A 19239-nucleotide genomic window follows, 5' to 3' on the forward strand; every position below is an offset into this window, starting at 1 on the left:
GAAACACCTTAAAGAGTGAAGACAGGGGATCCCTGCAAGAAGGAGAAGGGCCTCCATGAGGAAGAAATCCAGGGACTTAACACTGATACTTTGCACTGGTGATGTTCCTCTAACCGTGTCAGCAATTGGTTATGCGATTTTCAACTCAACCTTTGAAAGAGCTGACATTAGAGAGCATGTTGTTTGCAACCAGTTTTCATGCCATTACCAAAAAGTGCTATACCCTACTACAAGAACAACTCTAGAGTCCTGCGAAAGAGATTTAAAAAGAAATCGACAAAAAAAATTGCTGCTTGAAATTACAGATTCAGTCCCTGCAGCATTAAAAACAACGAAAAGAGAAAAGCTATTATACGTACTCCATAAAATCCTGCACTTCATCCATGATGGAAGGTTTCCTGATCAGCTGTGGGTAGAGGTTTGTGTAGTGGTCATTCATGTGTCTGAAATGATACATGAAAATTACTACATTTCTATTTTTATTCTTGGATTTCTCCATCACAGTAAATTATTCAATCATTTGGTTAACTAGGATGTCCCTAATTACAAACTCTCCCTACTATCTTTTTTCCTTAATAAATGCAGAGTTTCAAATTGGGAAATATTTGCAATATATAGAAAAGGATAGAATATTGAAAACGCCCAAGTATTCACCATTCAACTTTATTAAATTATTATATTTTGCCACATTTGCCACATATATTTAAAAAATCAAACAAAAAAGTAGAGTCAAAGCCCCTGTGTGCACTTCCTGATGCTAATTCTTTTCCCTTCTCCCAGGAAGTAATAACTTCAGTCTCGAATCTGATTATTCCCATGCATGTTTATATGCAATTACTACATATACATTTAATTAACCACAAATAATGCATAGAATTATCATGTTCACAACACACTATAAAAAAGATCATACTGATCACTCTTAACTTATTTATCTCAATATGGTTTTTGAAGAAATATCTACGTTATCTGCTACTTAAATTTATTATTTTTAACTGCTGATACTATTCCATGGTATGACCATATTCATGTATGCATTCCCATGATGGACATTTAACTGATCTTTTATTTCTTCCTATTATAATGCAACTTCAAATGTTTTTGTATATGTCTTTTTTTTTCACACATTTGCATGTTCTTCTAGGACATGCACACACACACACACACACATACATACACATATGAATAATAGTTGGGGTAAGTATTCCATATAGCTATAAAGTAACTAGATATTGCCAAACGGTTCTCCACAGTGATGGTACCAATTTATATCCCTACTTGCTTATATGCTACACTTCTTCTTCCACAGCCTTACCAACACTTCAGATTGTGAGACTTTTCAACTTTCAACAATTTGATAGGTTTTAAATAGTCCCTCCATTTAATTTCCATTCTTCATAAGATTATTGGGCATTTGTAATTATTTTAAAACTTAAATTAAAAATGTCTCATATGGTGTATACTTAATAATTCTAATTGATTAAAATAATCCACTTACATTCACTGGGATTTTAATTTTCTTGGAGTTCTTTCTTTCTTTCTCTTTTTTTTTTTGAGACAGTCTCACTCTGTCGCCCAAGCTGGAGTGCAGTGGCGTGATCTCGGCTCACTGCAAGCTCCGCCTCCCGGGTTCACGCCATTCTCCTGCCTCAGCCTCCGGAGTAGCTGAGACTACAGGCGCCCACTCCCACGCCTGGCTAATTTTTTGTATTTTTAGTAGAGATGGGTTTCACCGTGTTAGTTAGCCAGGATGGTCTCAATCTCCTGACCTTGTGATGTGCCCGCCTCAGCCTCCCAAAGTGCTGGGATTACAGGCGTGAGCCACCGTGCCTAGCCTCTTGGATTTATTTCTATAATCTTTTCTGTTTTCCATTTACTGTCCCTTTATTTGTCCCCTCTTTTATGTTTTCTTTGTTTAGATAATACTTCTGTTATTTTCTTTTCAATTCTGCTGATTTAAAACCTATAGAATGTATTTTTATTCTTAACATTAAAAAGATATAACTAGTATTTTCTTATAAAGTCTAAATGAGTTTTATATTTCTCTCTTCCTCCAAACATACAACATATTTTAGCACATTTTAACTACTCATTGACATCCTCCATCATGTTATTGTTCAAAGATTTAGTTTTACCTTTTAATTAAAATTTTTTATTTAAAATTATTTTCTTAGGCCGAGTACAATGGTTCACACCTATAATCCCAGCACTTTGGGAGGCTGAGGTGTGCAGATCACGAGGTCAGGAATGTGAGAACAGCCTGGCCAACATGGTGAAACCCCGTCTCTACTAAAAATACATACGCACAAAAATTAGCCGGACCTGGAGGCATGCACCTGTAATCCCAGCTACTCCAGAGGCTGAGGCAGGAGAATGGTTTAAATCTGGGAGGCGGAGGTTGCAGTGAGCCAAGATCATGCTATTGCATTACAGGCTGGGCAACAGAGCAAGACTTCATCTTGGGGAAAAAAAAACATTTTCTTTTTAACCTTTACAATTAAATTGTATTTTTTTTTGTTTGTTTCTTGTATTAATGATTGTTCCTTATACACCACACTTTCCCTCCTATTATACTTGGTAAACTATAGCCTCTAACAGTGTAATGAAGTCTTTGGGTGGTAAACTGTTTTAATTTATGTATCTGAACATATTATTATTTTGCCCCTCCTCTTGGATGATTTAAACGGTTGTAACATTCTAGTTAGATATTTCTCCTCAATACTTTTAAGATAATATCTTGATGTCTTCTGACACTGTTGCTGATGATCCACAATATGCTTCCTAGCTGAGATTCCTTTGTAGTTAATGTCTTTCCTTTCTAATAGCTTTTAAGATGGTTCTCTTTATCTTCAATTGTCTACAGTCTCATCTGCTGCATTATAGCAATTTAAAAGGCTGTGTCTTCCAACTAAGGACTTGTGTTTTTTGTTTTTTGTGTTATTTTTGAGACGCAGTCTTGCTCTGTCACCCAGGCTGGAGGGCAGCGGTGTGATCTTGGCTCACTGTAACCGCCGCCTCCCAAGCTCAAGCAATTCTCCTGCCTCAGCCTCCCGAGTAGCTGGGACTACAGGCTTTTGCCACCATGCCTGGCTAATTTTTGTGTTTTTAGTAGAGATGGGGTTCTGCCATGTTGACCAGGCTGATCTTGAACTCCTGACCTCAGGTGGAGATGGGGTTTTGCCATGTTGGCCAGGCTGATCTTGAACTCCTGACCTCAGGTGATCCATCCACCTCAGCCTCCCAAAGTACTGGGGTTATAGGAGTGAACCATTGCACTGGGCCTGTTTTTTCCATATTGATAAATTCTCAGCAATTACCTTGTCAATTATTGCTTATCTGCAATTGCCTCTAGTCTCTTTTTCTGAAACTCCTAATAGGTCTATATGAGAGTTTCTCAATCTAATTGCTATGTCCAATAACAGTTTTTTCATAAGTTTTACCCTTTCTCTCTTTGGGCTGTGTATCGTATAAATCCCTCAGTACTAATATCTGATTCAGAATTTTTTATCTGATTGTGTCTAGTCCAGGGTTTGTGTATGTACTGAGATTTTTAAACATTTAACTTCCATAATTTTCTTTTACATTTCTAACAAGCTCTTTTAAGAAATCCGTCTTTTTACTTCTTACTCCTTGTTTAACAAATTCTCCAAGTTTTCTTTCATTTATCATTTAAAGCACTCTATGCAAATGTAAAGTCTTTGTTAAACCATTCTAAAAATTAATCTGGAGTATACTCACATTGTTGATTTTGTTAACTATCTTTCCATTTCTTTGTGGATTTTGGAACTTTGGTGTGTAGGCATTTTTCTTTCCCCCTCTCTGTCTCTCTCCCTCCCTCTTTCCCTGTCCAAATGCCTCCATCTGAGTCCTAGGAACCAGGCCTTACAGTGCCTTTTTGGGACTTCCGTCCTATGGAATATTGCAGCGATATTTGTAAATAACTAAACCAGCATGTGAATGATTTGGCTTTTGGTTGCCACCACCTCCCCACCCCCAAGCTTACCATTTCTTATAAATCTATAGACTAGGACTTACATCACCAACACTATTTTGTGGCCTCCTTTCTACAAGCAGTTAAAAGCATCAAAGTTACTTCTGGCTCCCAGCCTTGACTCAGCTCACTCAAAGCATTGAGGCCCTCACCCATCAGCAGGTGGCTGCCTCTGCTGGCTTCAGGCCAAGGGCCAGTAGATCCATATTTGATCACTTTGTTATCTGTTCAATTTCCGGTAGAAGAGACGTTTAATCTTGTTCTGGAGCCCAGCTGTGTTACTGTGAGGTTTTATTTCTCATATTTTCCCTATAATTTGCTGTAAGTTTAGAGCAAAGAGGAAGTCCTTGCACCCTCTGGACTGAATGTTTACCTACAGTCCTCATTCTGGTTTTTATCTGATGCTTTTCACTGATGTAGGGACTTTAGAACTGGAGGCCATTCTGGATTCCAAGAATGGGAATTTGGCTCCTACACTTTGAAACTTTAGATATTCTTTATCTAGTAGTTTCTGGAACTGAAACTAATAATCTGAGAATAGTTTTATTGCTGGTGAAGTACACAACATTATGATCTTTTGAAATTTTTTATTTTGTGGTACTGGAATTTAATAAACTTTACCTCATGAGAATTTTTTCTTCCAATTACCTGTGTATATATATTAAATTGAATCATCACATTACACTATTATTTACATATAGTTTATGCTATCACATACCTTTGCTTTGATCCATTTAGTTACCTTCTACTACCTCTAAATACAAGAGCAAGAACAGCAATAAAGCTAGACAAGTGTGTGGGTGACAAGAAAGGGATCCTCTGTCCTGGCCTCATACTCTTAAAATAAGTTATATGAAGGCCAGCACGGTGACTCACACCTGTAATCCCAGCAGTACGGGAAGTCGAGGCTGGTGGATTGCTTGAGATCAGAAGCTCAAGACCAGCCTTGGCAACATGGCAAAACCCTGTCTTTACTAAAAATACAAAAAGCTGGGCATGGGGGCATATGCCTGTAACCTCAGCACTAGGGTGGTTGAGGCACAAGAATTGCTTGAACCCAGGAGGCAGAGGTTGCAGTGAGCAGAGATCATGACACCGCACTCCAGCCTGGGCAACAGAGCAAGGTTCCATCTCAAAAAAAAAAAAAAAAAAGAATTATATGAAAACAGTTTTATTTATTGGAAACAACTTGTGGGCTCTTCACTTACAATGCTCACTCAGGTAAAGAAACAAAACTTCATACTTTTATCCAAAGTCTTCCATCACTGCACCCTGCCTGGCTCCAAGCAGAGTCCCAGATCCCCCAAATTTTTCAGTCTGTTTCAAGATAAGGCAGTGGTTCTCAACTGGCATGATTTTTCCCTTTAGGGAGCATTTCTGGAGACATTTTTGGTTGTCACACTGAGTGAGGGAGAAGGTGCAACTGGTAGCTAGTGGGTAGAGGCCACAGATGCTGCCGAAGATCCCACAAGGTACAGAACAGCTTAGCACAGTGAAGAATACTCCAACCCAAAATGTCAATATTGTCTAGATGGGAGAATCCTTAAACAGAGGAACATTAATCCTGACTTGAGTGTCATTGCTGAGAATGTCTACTACATAACCATAGACAAGACAGATGGAAATACAGGAAGGTAACTGAGCCAGAATTATTAAAATTTTTCTTCTGGTTTCTTTTTTTTTTCTTTTTTCTTTTTTATAGATGGAGTCTCGCTCTGTCACCCAGGCTGGAATGCAGTGGTGTGATCTCAGCTCACTGCAACTTTTGTCACAGAGGTTTAAGCAATTCTACGGCCTTAGCCTCCCAAGTAGCTAGGATTACAGGCGTGTGCCACTACACCCAGGTAATTTTGTATTTTTAGTAGACATGGGGTTTCACCATGTTGGTCAGGCTGGTTTTGAACTCTTGACCTCAGGTGATCCGCCTGCCTCGGCCTCCCAAAGTGCTGGGATTACAGGAGTGAGCCACTGCCCCTGGCTTTTTTTTTTTTTTTTTTTTTTCTTGTGTGTGGAGACTAGCTTTTTTGATTCTGACATTCAGTACAAGGGGAGAGAAACCTCCACCTTGAGATGAGAAGTGGGGGCCTCACCTGATCCTGCCACACACAGAAGCTCCCAGGAGTACATTCTTCTTGCAGTCTCTTCAGGTTGAAGCCCTTCTCTGATCCCTGGGCCTGGGACCCTACACTTCTGTGTGGCAGAGCAATGTAGTGTAACATTAAAGAATTCAGGCTTTGAGCTCTGAGTTTAAAGCTTGATTCCACTACTTCTAAGCTGTATCTCACGAAAAGCAGGATTCCAACTTCTCTATGCTTCTGAATTCTCAACAGAGACAACACTAGTGTCACCCTCATGGATGAGTCAGGTTTAGTTTCAGTTCCTGCAGTGTGTAAAGTCAGTAAGTTTCCTGCTAAGTTGGCTGAGATTTTGCTCACCTTTACCTCTTCAACACCTCTTCTACATGTTGAGATCAGAAAGACATGTGCACACCCATCTTTCCCAGAATATTTTTGCATGATGGCAATAACACATCAGTTAGCACCTGTCATGTGCTACCTCCTACGCTCTCCTGTTTGGAGTCCCTGAGTCAGAGACCATATTGGGTTCCTTTAGTGTTTCCCACAGCGATGAATCCATTTGTCTGTGGTAGCGGGGCACGTGCATGCAAACTCTGGGGCTAGATAGCCTCCTTTCCAATCCTGGCTCCTACTCACAAGCTTCGTGACTTTCCGCTAGTTACCTAACTTCCCAAGTTTTCATATAAATAATATGAAGATTATCATGATGCACACCTCATGGTATTGTGGATTAAATAACTCAACGTATGTCAAATGCTTTGAACAGAGTCTGGCACGTTGTAAATGGTATATAAGGGCTGGTTATCATCGTCTTTGGTATTTTGTGGTCAATTTTAAATTACAAATAATTACTATTTGATACATCATTAGAAATTTTTGGGAGTGGGCCAGGCACGGTGGCTCATGCCTGTAATCCCAGCATTTTGCGAGACTGAGGCAGAAAGATTGCCTGAGGTCAGGAGTTCAAGACCAGCCTGGCCAACATGGTGAAATCCTGTCTCTACTAAAAATACAAAAATTAGCTGGGAGTGGTGGTGCATGCCTGTAATCCCAGCTACTCAAGTGGCTGAACCTAGAGAATCGCTTGAACCTGGGAGGTGGAGGTTGCAGTGAGCCGAGATTGTGCCACTGCACTCAGCCTGGGTAACAGGTGAGACTGCATCTCAAAAAAAAAAAAAAAAAGAAGAAGAAAAAAAAAATTTTTTTTTTGAGGTGGAGTCTCGCTCGGTCACCCAGGCTGGAGTGCAGTGGCAAGGTCTCGGCTCACTGCAAGCTCCACCTCCCGGGTTCATGCCATTCTCCCGCCTCAGCCTCCTGAGTAGCTGGGACTACAGGTGCCCGCCACCATGCCTGGCTAATTTTTTTGTATTTTTTAGTAGAGACGGGGTTTCACCATGTTAGCCAGGATGGTCTCGATCTCCTGACCTCGTGATCCACCCGCCTCCACCTCCCAAAGTGCTGGGATTACAGGCGTGAGCTGCCTGTCTCAACATATTAATGTAAGTAAAAGGAGTTGCCTTTGAAGAATGTAGTCAGGAACCAACTCCCTACGTTTCTTCCTATCCTCAGTGCCAGGCACAAGGTAGGAAAACAAGTGTTTGTCGTGCTGAGTTGACTCATTCAAACTGTGTAATTCCAGAGGAGGGAGTTTCAGCAGCTGCGTGAACAACACAAGAGATCAGCTGCTTTATTAAAAACTAGAGAGACCAGGTCCCCATACGCTTATCACCATGCTTTCCAGATAGATTTCGTGTCTCATTTTATTAAACATCAATCCATGATTATTTAACAGCCTTTATATCATTCATGAGACATCAAAGGCTGAATCTGTAACTCTTAGGGAAGCATCCAACAGAGTTAAAAATCAGAGGAAGAATCTTCAGTTTGGTCAAGGCTGCTACCATCACACTGCATTACATGGAAATGTACCTCATACTCAGAATTTGTTTCGAATAGAACTGGAACACTAGAATTCTATTAAACCTAATTAGCATGTAATAAGTAACGGCTGGGAGCAAAGCACTATGCCAGACATCTGGGGTATATAAAGATTAATAAAATAGGGTGGCCGTCAGGGCACTAACAGGTGGTAGAGGAGAAAGCTGGAGCTCTAATCCAGTGGGAATGAAATCTTAAAAAGCTTCATCAAGAAGATAGCATTTGCCGGGCGCGGTGGCTCACGCCTGTAATCCCAGCACTTTGAGAGGCCGAGACGGGCGGATCACGAAGTCAGGAGATGGAGATCATCCTGGCTAACACGGTGAAACCCCGTCTCTACTAACAATACAAAAATTAGCCGGGCGTGGTGGCGGGCACCTGTAGTCCCAGCTACTTGGGAGGCTGAGGCAGGAGAATGGCGTAAACCCGGGAGGCGGAGCTTGCAGTGAGCCGAGATGAGCCACTGCACTCCAGTCTGGGGCACAGAGTGAGACTCTGTCTCAAAAAAAAAAAAAAGAAGAAGAAGAAGACAGCATTCGAGATGGGCTTTGAGCTGCATCAAAGACTCTGCAGAGCAAAGGTCCTCTCAGGCTCTTGGTACCACATATATGGGAAGCCCCTCTTTGAGAAGGGTGGGAAAATGACCACAGTCACAAACACTAGACAGAGTCGACAGAGAGGTCATCTTTCATATTTAGGAAACCTCGGGCACTCTGTGCTCCAAGTAGAGAAGGACTGTGGGAGCACTTCCATCCAATGCCTTCCAAACACGGTCCCCATTTGCCTTTTGAAACCCACCGTCCTTCGATTGTTCAACTGAAGCCTCCACTCTTCGTTCCTTGTTTTTGTTTTTGTTTTCTAAGATGGAGTTTCACTCTTGTTGCCCAGACTGGAGTGCAATGGCGCAATCTCAGCTCACTACAACCTCCACCTCCTGGTTGGAGCAATTCTCCTTCCTCAGCCTTCCAAGTAGCTGGGATTACAGATCCATACCACCACACCAGACTAATTTTTATATTTTTAGTAGAGATGGGTTTCGCTATGTTGGCCAGGCTGGTCTCGAACTCCTGGCCTCAGGTGATCCTCCCACCTTGGCCTCCCAAGGTGTTGTGATTACAGGCGTGAAACACCATGCCCGGCCACTCCTCACTCCTTGTAAATGCAACTTATTTCAGACTCAGCGCCTTTATTCAGTACTCTGTTCCATTACATTCTGCTAGGAATGACTTTATCCCTCTTCCCAGCCAAACCCAGTAGTTCTCTTCTATCAAGCACCAGGCCTACAACTCACTTCTTCCAAAAGCCTTCTTTGACTATTCTGGCCACTGGGGTGCTTTACTCTCTTGTACTCTGTACTTACGGCTAACAAGCTCTTTTGAGGTTGTTCTCTGCAGTAGAGTTGCAAGCAAGAGTGACCTAGCTTTTCCTTAAGGATGTAGTTTTAGAAATTCTAGAGCTATCTCTGCCCCACTCCTGATCATTCATCCATGGGCTGCTGCTACTGGTCTGAAAGGAGGGCAGACTCAGATCCTCAAAGCCTATATCACAATTTGCAGGAAGTGTTTTTGTTTGTTTGTTTTTAAAATTTTCAAAGGCTGACTTATACACACCAACTTTTCTTTGAAAGGACATGGCAAAAAGGCAAATTAAACAAGAAAACAGTTCCTGAATAGTAGCTGAGTGTCGTTTTTTAAGAAACAAAATTACCAGCCTGGGAAACATAGTGAGACCTCATCTCTACTAAAAATAAAAAAATTGGGCAGGGCGTGGTGGCTCACGCCTGTAACCCCAGCACTTTGGGAGGCCAAGGCAGGTGGATCATCTGAGGTCAGGAGTTTGAGACCAGCCTAACCAATGGAGTTGAGAGAAACTCTGTCTCTACTAAAAATACAAAATAGGCCATACGTGGTGGCTTATGCCTGTAATCCCATCTACTCGGGAGGCTGAGGCAGAAGAATCACTTGAATCTGGGAGGCGGAGGTTGCAGTGAACCGAGAATGTGCCATTGCACTCCAGTCTGGGCAACAAGAGTGAAACTCCGTCTCAAAAAAAAAAAAAAAAAATTATTTGAATGTGGTGGCTCACACCTGTAGGCTCAACTACTGTGGAGGCTGAGGTGGAAAGATCTCTTGAGCTCAGGAGGTCAAGGCTGCAGTGAGCTGTGATTGCGCCACTGCACTCTAGCCTGGTAACAGAGCAAGACCCTGTCTTAAAAATAAACAAACAAATAAATAAATAAATAAATAAAATGTGTACTTTAATACAGGCCTGGCGTGGTGGTTCATGCCTGTAATCCTAGCACTGTGGGAGGCCAAGGTGGGAGGATCACGAGGTCAGGAGTTCGAGACCAGCCTGGCCAATGTGGTGAAACCTCGTCTCTACAAAAAAATATAAAAATTAGCTGGTTGTCGTGGCGTGCACCTCTAGTCCCAGCTACTAGGGAGGCTGAAGCTCGAGAATCACTTGAATCCGAGAGGCAGAGGTTGCAGTGAGCCGAGATTACATGACTGCACTCGAGCCTGGGCGACAGGGAGAGACTCTAACTCAAACAAACAAACAAACAAACAAACAAACAATTTTTACTCTAACACAGAAGTGTTTTTTAAAAGTTATTATTAGAATGGCTTCTTTTTCTATAGACTTTTTTGGTTAGTGAATAAAGTTACTCAAGAATAGGTCAATGCTTTATATAAAAAGTAAAGGTGAAATGATAAAGCCACCTTCAAAAGTGGCTGCCATGAGATGTTAAAGCTTATTTTTTTCTGAGACATAAGAATGTCAGAGGTGCCACCTTTGTCAAAGCCCTCTGAATCTCTGTGAGCTCTAAGAGTAACACCAACAGAAATATCCAAGGGAAACATGTGCACTCGCAGAACATTCTCAGAGATTAGCGCTGCTTTCTGCAGATCACATAGTTTCCAATAACCCATTGTATATGTCACTCATGAGTTAATCTAACCTATTTATAATCACACAACTGTGGTTCAAATTGTTTCTTCCAACTCACGACTCAACTTAAATAACACGATCAGAATTCAGTGGAAACAGAAGTGGATAAAGATGTGGAGAAGTTCAGATTTTCACCTGTATAAAATGGTTTTAAACATGTTAAAAAAAATCTGATTCCATTTATGAAGTTTTATCTATCGATTGAATATATCGCTGTTAAGGAGATTTGTATGGAAGAGTAAAAAATTGGGTATAAAATAAAACAAAATTTGTCGTTTGAATCAAAAAAGAGCAACCAGAGCCCAACAACTAGTCATTCGACATCTGATACAATCTCCAGGACCAAAAGTAGATTAAGATTGACATTTCACTTACGATGACTAAGGCAGTAACAGCCCAAATAAAGTTTGGTGAAATTGCACTCAACAATCTAGGTCACAGAGAATAAAAGAGTCAAGCAAAGTCATCAAGACACTTTTTATATCAAAGGAGGGATGAGAGTTGATTAGATAAATTGCAACTTTATTTTCCTTAAAGCCCTCTTCTCTAAAAGACATGTAGTCTGATTGCATTATTATTAATTACATCCTTGTTACTTTTATAAGGCAAGGCAAGGACACTAGAATCAAGTAACGGTAGAACTAGAGGAAACATTTATTTTAGACTCATTATAATTTCAATTTAAAAATCTCTGCCCACATGGAGGTATTGTTTCAAGATGGCTGGAAATAAATGCACCAACCATTTATTTTTAATTAATCTTCCCTGCAAGTTGTTCTCAAGGAGCGACCCCACCTCTCATTTGCTTTCTACCGGACCACAAGTGACTAGTAGGCTGAAATGACTTTGCTGTCCTTTAAAATCATTTCATTTCTGGGTATGGTGGCTCACACCTGTAATTCCAACACTGTGGGAGGCCAAGATGGGAGGATGGCTTGAGGTCAGCAGTTCAGGACCAGCCTGAGCAACATGAGGAGACCCTGTCTTTGCAAAAATATATAAAATAAAATAGTTTCATGGGCTAGGAAGATTTTTAAAAAGTAAATGCCATGATAATTAAAGAGTGCCACACTTGGGGGGTTTGTTCCTTTCAGGCAGGTACTGATTATAGGAACAAATGCAATTCTGGGCCCATGCTTGTGGTCCCAGCTACTCAGGAGGCAGAGGTGGAAGGATTGCTTGAGCCCAAGAGATCAAGGCTGCAGTGAGCTATGATCACCACCGCACTCCAGCCTTGCAACAAAGCGAGAACCTGTCCCATGCCCCACAGCTGCAAAAATGCAATTGTGATAATAATGTCTCTATCACACACGTGAAGAACTCCAGCTACTCTTCAGTTCTAATGTGCAACGCCAGGAAGATGAGAATCACTGTGGAACATGGGAAGGACAGGGGTTGCCTGGCAGTGGCCCCACCATGACTGGGATACTTACGGGGCAGTGAGGTAACCCTCCAAAAAGCCAGCCACAAACATGATGATCTCATTGCTCAAGGCTTGAGAGCCATAGCCAGCTCTGATCTCCAGGATGCCCCAGCCTGTGGTTTCCACAGAGTTATTGTAAAAGCCATAGGCGTCCCCATTCTTGTCCATTATATTTTTGACTTCTACTGTCATTTCAGCAGGCATCCAGTATGCAGTTGCATAGTAGACTCCTAGAAGAAAAGGGAATAATGATAAAAATGCCATTCCAATGACCTGTGATGCGTTTTTTTTTTTCTATGTATCCAACAATTTCAAGACATTTGCTTTTAAAGATTTCCATTCTATTAGAATTGCAAAATCTGCTGTTATTGTTTGCCCTTATTCCAAGTGAGGAAAAACTGGAACCTTGATTAAGGGGGATAAGCTCAAAACACAGAGAGTAAGGTCGAAGGTAGGGGTGTAGTTACAGCATCATAGAGGTGAGCCTGAGTGCTTCATCCTTACAGAGTGGGAATCTGGGCACGGCTGGAGCTGGACCTTAAGCCAACTTCTTGAGAGCTTGTTTGGAGGTTCTAGCAGGATAGCTCAGCTAGTTGTATACCCTTGACCGAAGACCGGTCCTCCTCTATCAGGGATGGTCGTCCTCTTTGACTGAGCACGCAGCTTCAGGAGGGACGCACATGGAGGAGTGAGGGAGGAAGGGGACACCCGCCCAGCCAGCCAGATCAGCCAAATCAACCTGGCAGTCAATGGGGTGACAGATGTCGCAGCCAGATCACCCTCACGTCCAACGCCCACTTCTTAATTCAGACAAGAATAGGGTTCTTGTCCCTAGTCAGCAATTTCTTCCATTCCCCTTAACAGGTGGAACAAAACATCACCTTTCTCAGGCTCCTTATCCTATGTCTCCTGCTTAATTCATCTAATGTCATATGACATTAGATTCTTTGCAGAAAAAAGTAGAAGCAAGTAGAAGCTATCACCTGTGACTCCGTCATGTGTTGATAATTTTGTGGGTCCATCCCTACACAATCTCTGAACTCATCACGCCCATCTCTCCCTTCTGGTTCCCCTCCATCCTTCGACCCATGCTCTGGATCTCACCCTCCCACCTTCTTTAGGAACTTTGTTCTATCCTATATCCTCTTGCTCCTGTGCCCTAACGCTCCCTCTCTTGGCGGTAGCTTCTTCCCCTTTGGCATACTTACCATGCTCCATTGTCTCATAGCTAAAAATAAACCAACTACAGAAGCCATCTGGATCCTGTGACCCAGTGGAGCTATTGCTGGAATCTCTCACTCCCTTCACGAAATCATTTCAAAGTTTAAAGTGTCCACACTGTATCAGGGACTGTTTTGAGTGCTGGTGACAGAGCTGTGAACATGACTGGCACAGTTCCAGGCCTCGCCTTTTGGAAAGAGGAATGCACTCACACCCTGCACTTCCTCCTCTTGTCCCTTGCTCCAGCCGGCTGCAGTCTGCTCTCCACCTCCAGGATACCAACGCGGCTTCTGCCTGGCTCACTAACAAAATCCTTGAGTCCTAATGTCATATGAACTTCTGAAAGCATTGGATTCGTGACCACTTATTCTTAAAACCCTTTCTTCCCACGGCCTTTGGGACACTACACCCTCCCCAGTCTCCTTCTCCTGTGCCTGCCTTTTTCCTCATTCTCCCCATAGGTTCCTCTTTATCTTGTATACCCCACAGCACACTTGATAACACAATCTGGATGACTCCATCGCACTAGAGATTTGAAATATCCTCCACCGTGATGCTTTCTCTCTCGGTGATCTCCCAGCCTGAAATTGGAATCCATCCTGGCTTCCTTTCTCTCTCTGATATCTTAGGTTTAATCAAAGCCTCCTAAATATCTCTCCCACCAGTCTCCACCTCTTTATCCCTACCTTTCTGTGTTATTTTAGGTAACACAACTGGCCGTTTAAGTATAGAAGAGGACTTTTTCAAGGTTTCTCTAACCTTTAATCCATTCTTCATTTTCTACTAGAGTAGCATTTCTAAAATGCGAACTGATTTTGTTAGCTTGCCAGCTAAAAATGTTCAATAGTTTCTATTTCTTAAAAGTTCTGCTGCCGGGCGCAGTGGCTCACACCTGTAATTCCAGCACTTTGGGAGGCCAAGGAGGACGGATCACCTGAGGTCAGGGGATTGCGACCAGCCTGGCCAACATGGAGAAACCCCGTCCGTACTAAAAATACAAAATGAGCCGGGTGTGGTGGTGCGCGCCTGTAATCCCAGCTACTCGTGAGGCTGAGGCAGGAGAATTGCTTGAACCCAGAAGGCAGAGGTTGCTGTGGACCTAGATCGTGCCATTGCAATCCAGCCTGGGCAAAAAAGTGCGAAACTCTGTCTCAAAAACAAAAAAGCAAAACAAAACAAAGAGTTCTGCTTACCCACTTGGCCTTCATGACCTGGTTTCTATCTACCTATCCAGCTTCCTCATCACCCACATGCACATTTCATGATCCAGAGACCATTAAATACAGCTCTCCAACCTGCCAGTAACTAGGTCAACACCTTTGACTTTGCAGATGCTATTTTTTCTGCCTGATGTTTTCCCTCTTGTTAGCCACCTAGCAATCTCGAAATTGCTGTTTAGGACTCAGGAAGCAGCACCTCTGTTGCAGGGGATGACTTCCTCTACAAGCTCAATGTTTGCGAGCACACCCTCTGTAAGCCCTGTCACACTGTACTGTAACTTACATGCTTGCCCCTGCTCTTAGACTAGAAGCTCCCTGAGGCCAGAGACTGTATCCTCAGCACTTGTAGTGCCTGACCCATAATGCGTACTCAATAAATATTTGCGAAAGGAAGGAAGACTTAGGAAGAAAGAGAAAGAAACAAGGAAATAAGACATGGAGGAAGGAAATGGTAAAATATGGTGCGTTCTTTTCTCTGTCTGAGAAGCCATTGCACATATGCTCTGGTTTAAGAATCTATACATTCAGGTCAGTCACCAGAGAGGTGGGAGGAGGCCAGAATGAGTCTCAGGTTTTAGGCTGAGACTCAGTGGATAGATGTTGTATCATTTACCAAGAAAGGAAGCACATGGACAATATGTCTGGGAGGGATCAGGAGTTTAGTTTTAGATATGTTGAGTTTTTAGTGATTAAGAGGCTAGAAAGTTTTCACATTAAATATTTACACAGGGTTATTTGTTGGCAAACGTCCCAAATTGGACCAACATTTTACTTTTTTTTTTGAGATGAAGTTTCGCTCTGTCACCCAAGCTGGAGTGCAATGGCAAGATCTCAACTCACGGCAAGATCTCAATTCACCGCAACCTCTGCCTCCTGGGTTCAAACGATTCTCCTGCCTCAGCATCCCGGGTAGCTGGGACTACAGGCATGCACCATCACACCTAGCTAATTTTGTATTTTTAGTAGAGACAGTGTTTCTCCATGTTGGTCAGGCTGGCCTCAAACTCCCGACCTCAGGTGATCCACTGCCTCGGCCTCCCAAAGTGCTGGGATTACAGGCATGAGCCACTGTGCCTGGCCAACATTTTACTTTTTGATGTTAAGATTGTCTATCAGCCGGGTGCAGTGGCTCACCGCTGTAATCCCAGCATTTTGGGAGGCCGAGGCAGGCGGATCACCTGAGGTCAGGAGTTCAAGACTAGGCTGACCAACATGGAGAAATTCCATCTCTACTAAAAATACAAGATTAGTTGGGTGTGATGATGCATGCCTGTAATTCCAGCTACTTGGAAGGCTGAGGTAGGAGAATTGCATAAACCTGGGAGGCAGAGGTTGCAGAGAGCTGAGATTGTGCTGTTGCGCTTCACCCTGGGTAACAAGAGTGAAATTCCCTCTCAAAAAAACAAAAACAAAAAAGACTGTCTATCACACTTTTCAAAATAAGACATACATGTGGCCAACAAGCATATGAAAAAAAGCTCAACATCACTGGTAACTAGCAAAACGCAAATCAAAACCACAATGAGATATCCCACACGAGTCAGAATGGCTATTATTTAAAATGTCAAAAATAACAGGTGCTGGTGAGGTTTCAGAGAAAAAGGAATGCTTATACACTGTTGGTGAGAGTGCAAATTAGTTCAACCATTGTGATGATTCCTCAAAGACCTAAAAACAGAAATACCATTCAACCCAGTAATCCCATTACTGGGCATATACCCAAAGGAATATAAATTGTTCTGTCATAAAGACACTTGCACACATGTGTTCATTGCAGCACTACTCACAATAGCAAAGACATGGAATCAATCTAAATGCCCATCAGTGGTAGACTGGATAAAGAAATTGTGGTACATATACAGCATGAAATACTATGCAGCCATTAAAAAGGATAAATCATGTGTTTGCAGGAACATGGATGGAGCTGGAGGCCATTATCCTGAGCAAACTAACGTAGGAACAGAAAACCAAATACTGCATGCTGTCACTTATAAGTAGGAGCTAAACAAAGAGACACATCATTTAGTCCATTATGTTTCTAATGGAAACATAGAAGGGAACAACAGACACTGGGGCCTACTTCAGGGTGGAGGGAAGAAGGAGAGGATCAGGAAAAATAATGAATGGGTACTAAGCTTAATACCTGGGTGATGAAATAATTCATACAACAACTCCTGTGACACACATTTACCTATATAATAAACCTGCATATGTATCCCTGAACTTAAAATAAAAGTTAAAAACAGAAATACCATTCAACCCAGTAATCCCATTACTGGGCATATACCCAAAGGAATATAAATTGTTCTGTCATGAAGACACTTGCACACATGTGTTCATTGCAGCATTATTCACAATAGCAAAGACACGGAATCAATCTAAATGCCCATCAGTGGTAGACTGGATAAAGAAATTATGGTACATATACACCATGGAATACTATGCAGCCAAAAAAAAAAAAAAAAAAAAAGACCGTCTATCAAACATGCACTAAAAGTAGAGTCTTAATACTAGAGCATCATGGCACCGTGGTCCAGGGGCTCGGTGATAGGCTGGGGCTTAGTCAGGCTTAGAAACCAATCCTGATTAAACTCTTAAGGAATGATCTGAGTAGGCCTAAGTCAATTTACTTCTGAGTACAATGACCATCATGGCAGGCCTTCACAATCGTTAAATGGAAGTAATGGCATTAAGAAATAGGGAAGTGTCAAATAATTTGCCAATCAACTGCGGTTGACAAATAATTGTCTGATTGTTAATGGAGCCATTTGGCCACAATTTGACAATTGTAGGCAGCACCCACGGAAACTTCCCTTCTCCACCCAAAGGCAATAAATGTGTTTTCCAAATGTATTTTTGACCACACATCCCCAGCTTTTCTCACACATTCCCTTCCACCCTCACCTCCAGGGAGCCTTGTAGGGAAATGAGGAAGTGTGGTTGCTTGCATAAAAAGCAGAGTCATAAACAGGAACCATAAAACAAAAAGGGAAGGTGTGTCTCTTCTCTTTCTACCCACAAAGCATGATTTTAGCTTTTTCTTCTTCTCCAAAACCCTGGCATTTCTCATCTTTAGGCAACCCAGGCCTGCCTTCACCTTCCAATCAATCAATTCCTTTTTGTTGTAATTTAGGGCTTGCCCAAGGCAGCCTGAGTACTAAACCAAGAGCTATGGTTGCTGGTTCTATCTAATTTCCTGACCACAAAAAGAAACTTCTGCAAATACATGCTTTTGTGACACTCGTGTACCTCCATGCATGAAAAAACCTTTACTCAATCCCCAAGAGATTTTGGTGAGAAAAGTGTCCTGCCAATAGCTTAGCTTGTGCTTTGAGAATAAAGCCCAAAATCAGAGTCTTCCCTCCACTCCAGCCGAAGTCCTCCACTCCTCAATGTTTTCTCTAAGTTTCAACTCTTTCTGGTTCTCCCAGTATTCATGCCATTTTCTGATTTTCTTAAAACCTGTCATAGTTTAAGCCATTGTACTTTTCCATTTTTAAAAGACATCTTCACGATGGGAGGTGAATGGTGTGAACAAAGTAATAGTGAAAAAGATAGAAAAATCGTACATAATTCTAATGCAAACCTAGTTTTATACAAGCTCTGTGAAAGCGGGGACTATTTCTGCTTAACACTCTATAAACCTGACAAAATAATGTTTCTTTGACAAATCTAGTTTGTGTGTGTTCTTTAAATGAAAAGAAAGCCATTTATTTACTTATTTATTTATTTTCGAGCTGGGGTCTCTCTCTGTTGCCCAGGCTGGAGTGCAGTGGCACAATCACAGCTCAGTACAGCCTGGAATTCCTGGGTTCAAGCAATCCTCCTACCTGAGCCTCCCGGAAAAGGAAGCTCATCAGAGCACTCATTCACAGAAGTTAGTATGAAATAGCTCAACTAATTATGTTTTCAAGCCTGGGTGAGAGACTTACTAAATGGCTCAGAATCTTGGATTAAGTCTATCCAGCCCCAAGAGCAGGAGCTATTTGTTGATATTTTCTTTAGAGTTGTTAAAATGAAAAGTCAGAATTCAAACATTTTAACAGCAATATCCTCAAAATCAATGCACTTGATTAAATATCTGTTGAATGAATGGGAATGTTATTTATAAAAAGTATTTTTCTTCTATAAATAAAGATGGAAAATATGCCATCATTTTTATATTTCTATGTAAAAGCCCAAACACCAAAGTTAAATTTTTTGTATTAATATTTACTTGTATACTTCAATTAATATTTTATTTATTTATTTATTTATTTATTTATTTATTTATTTATTATTTTTTTTGAGACAGAGTTTTCGCTCTTGTTGCCCAGGATGGAGTGCAATGGTGCGATCTTGGCTCACTGCAACCTGCGCCTCCCAGGTTTAAGCGATTATCCTGCCTCAGCCTCCCAAGTTGCTGGGATTACAGGCATA

General features: G+C 41.8%; 1 protein-coding gene across 1 annotated transcript in view; it reads right to left on the reverse strand.

The window, feature by feature from the left end:
- The window catches only part of PLBD1 (phospholipase B domain containing 1), a 68483-nt gene that overhangs the window by 37627 nt on the left and 11617 nt on the right, over positions 1-19239 (reverse strand). The window contains exons 2-3 of the mRNA XM_017873419.1: positions 12390-12609; positions 360-443 (exon numbers count right to left, since the gene is read on the reverse strand). Of these exons, the coding sequence (XP_017728908.1) occupies positions 360-443; positions 12390-12609 (304 nt within the window). The remainder of the gene's footprint in view (positions 1-359; positions 444-12389; positions 12610-19239) is intronic.

This window comes from Rhinopithecus bieti, unplaced genomic scaffold (genome assembly GCF_001698545.2).
Source record: "Rhinopithecus bieti isolate Rb0 unplaced genomic scaffold, ASM169854v2 scaffold_110, whole genome shotgun sequence".
Lineage (NCBI taxonomy): Eukaryota > Metazoa > Chordata > Mammalia > Primates > Cercopithecidae > Rhinopithecus > Rhinopithecus bieti.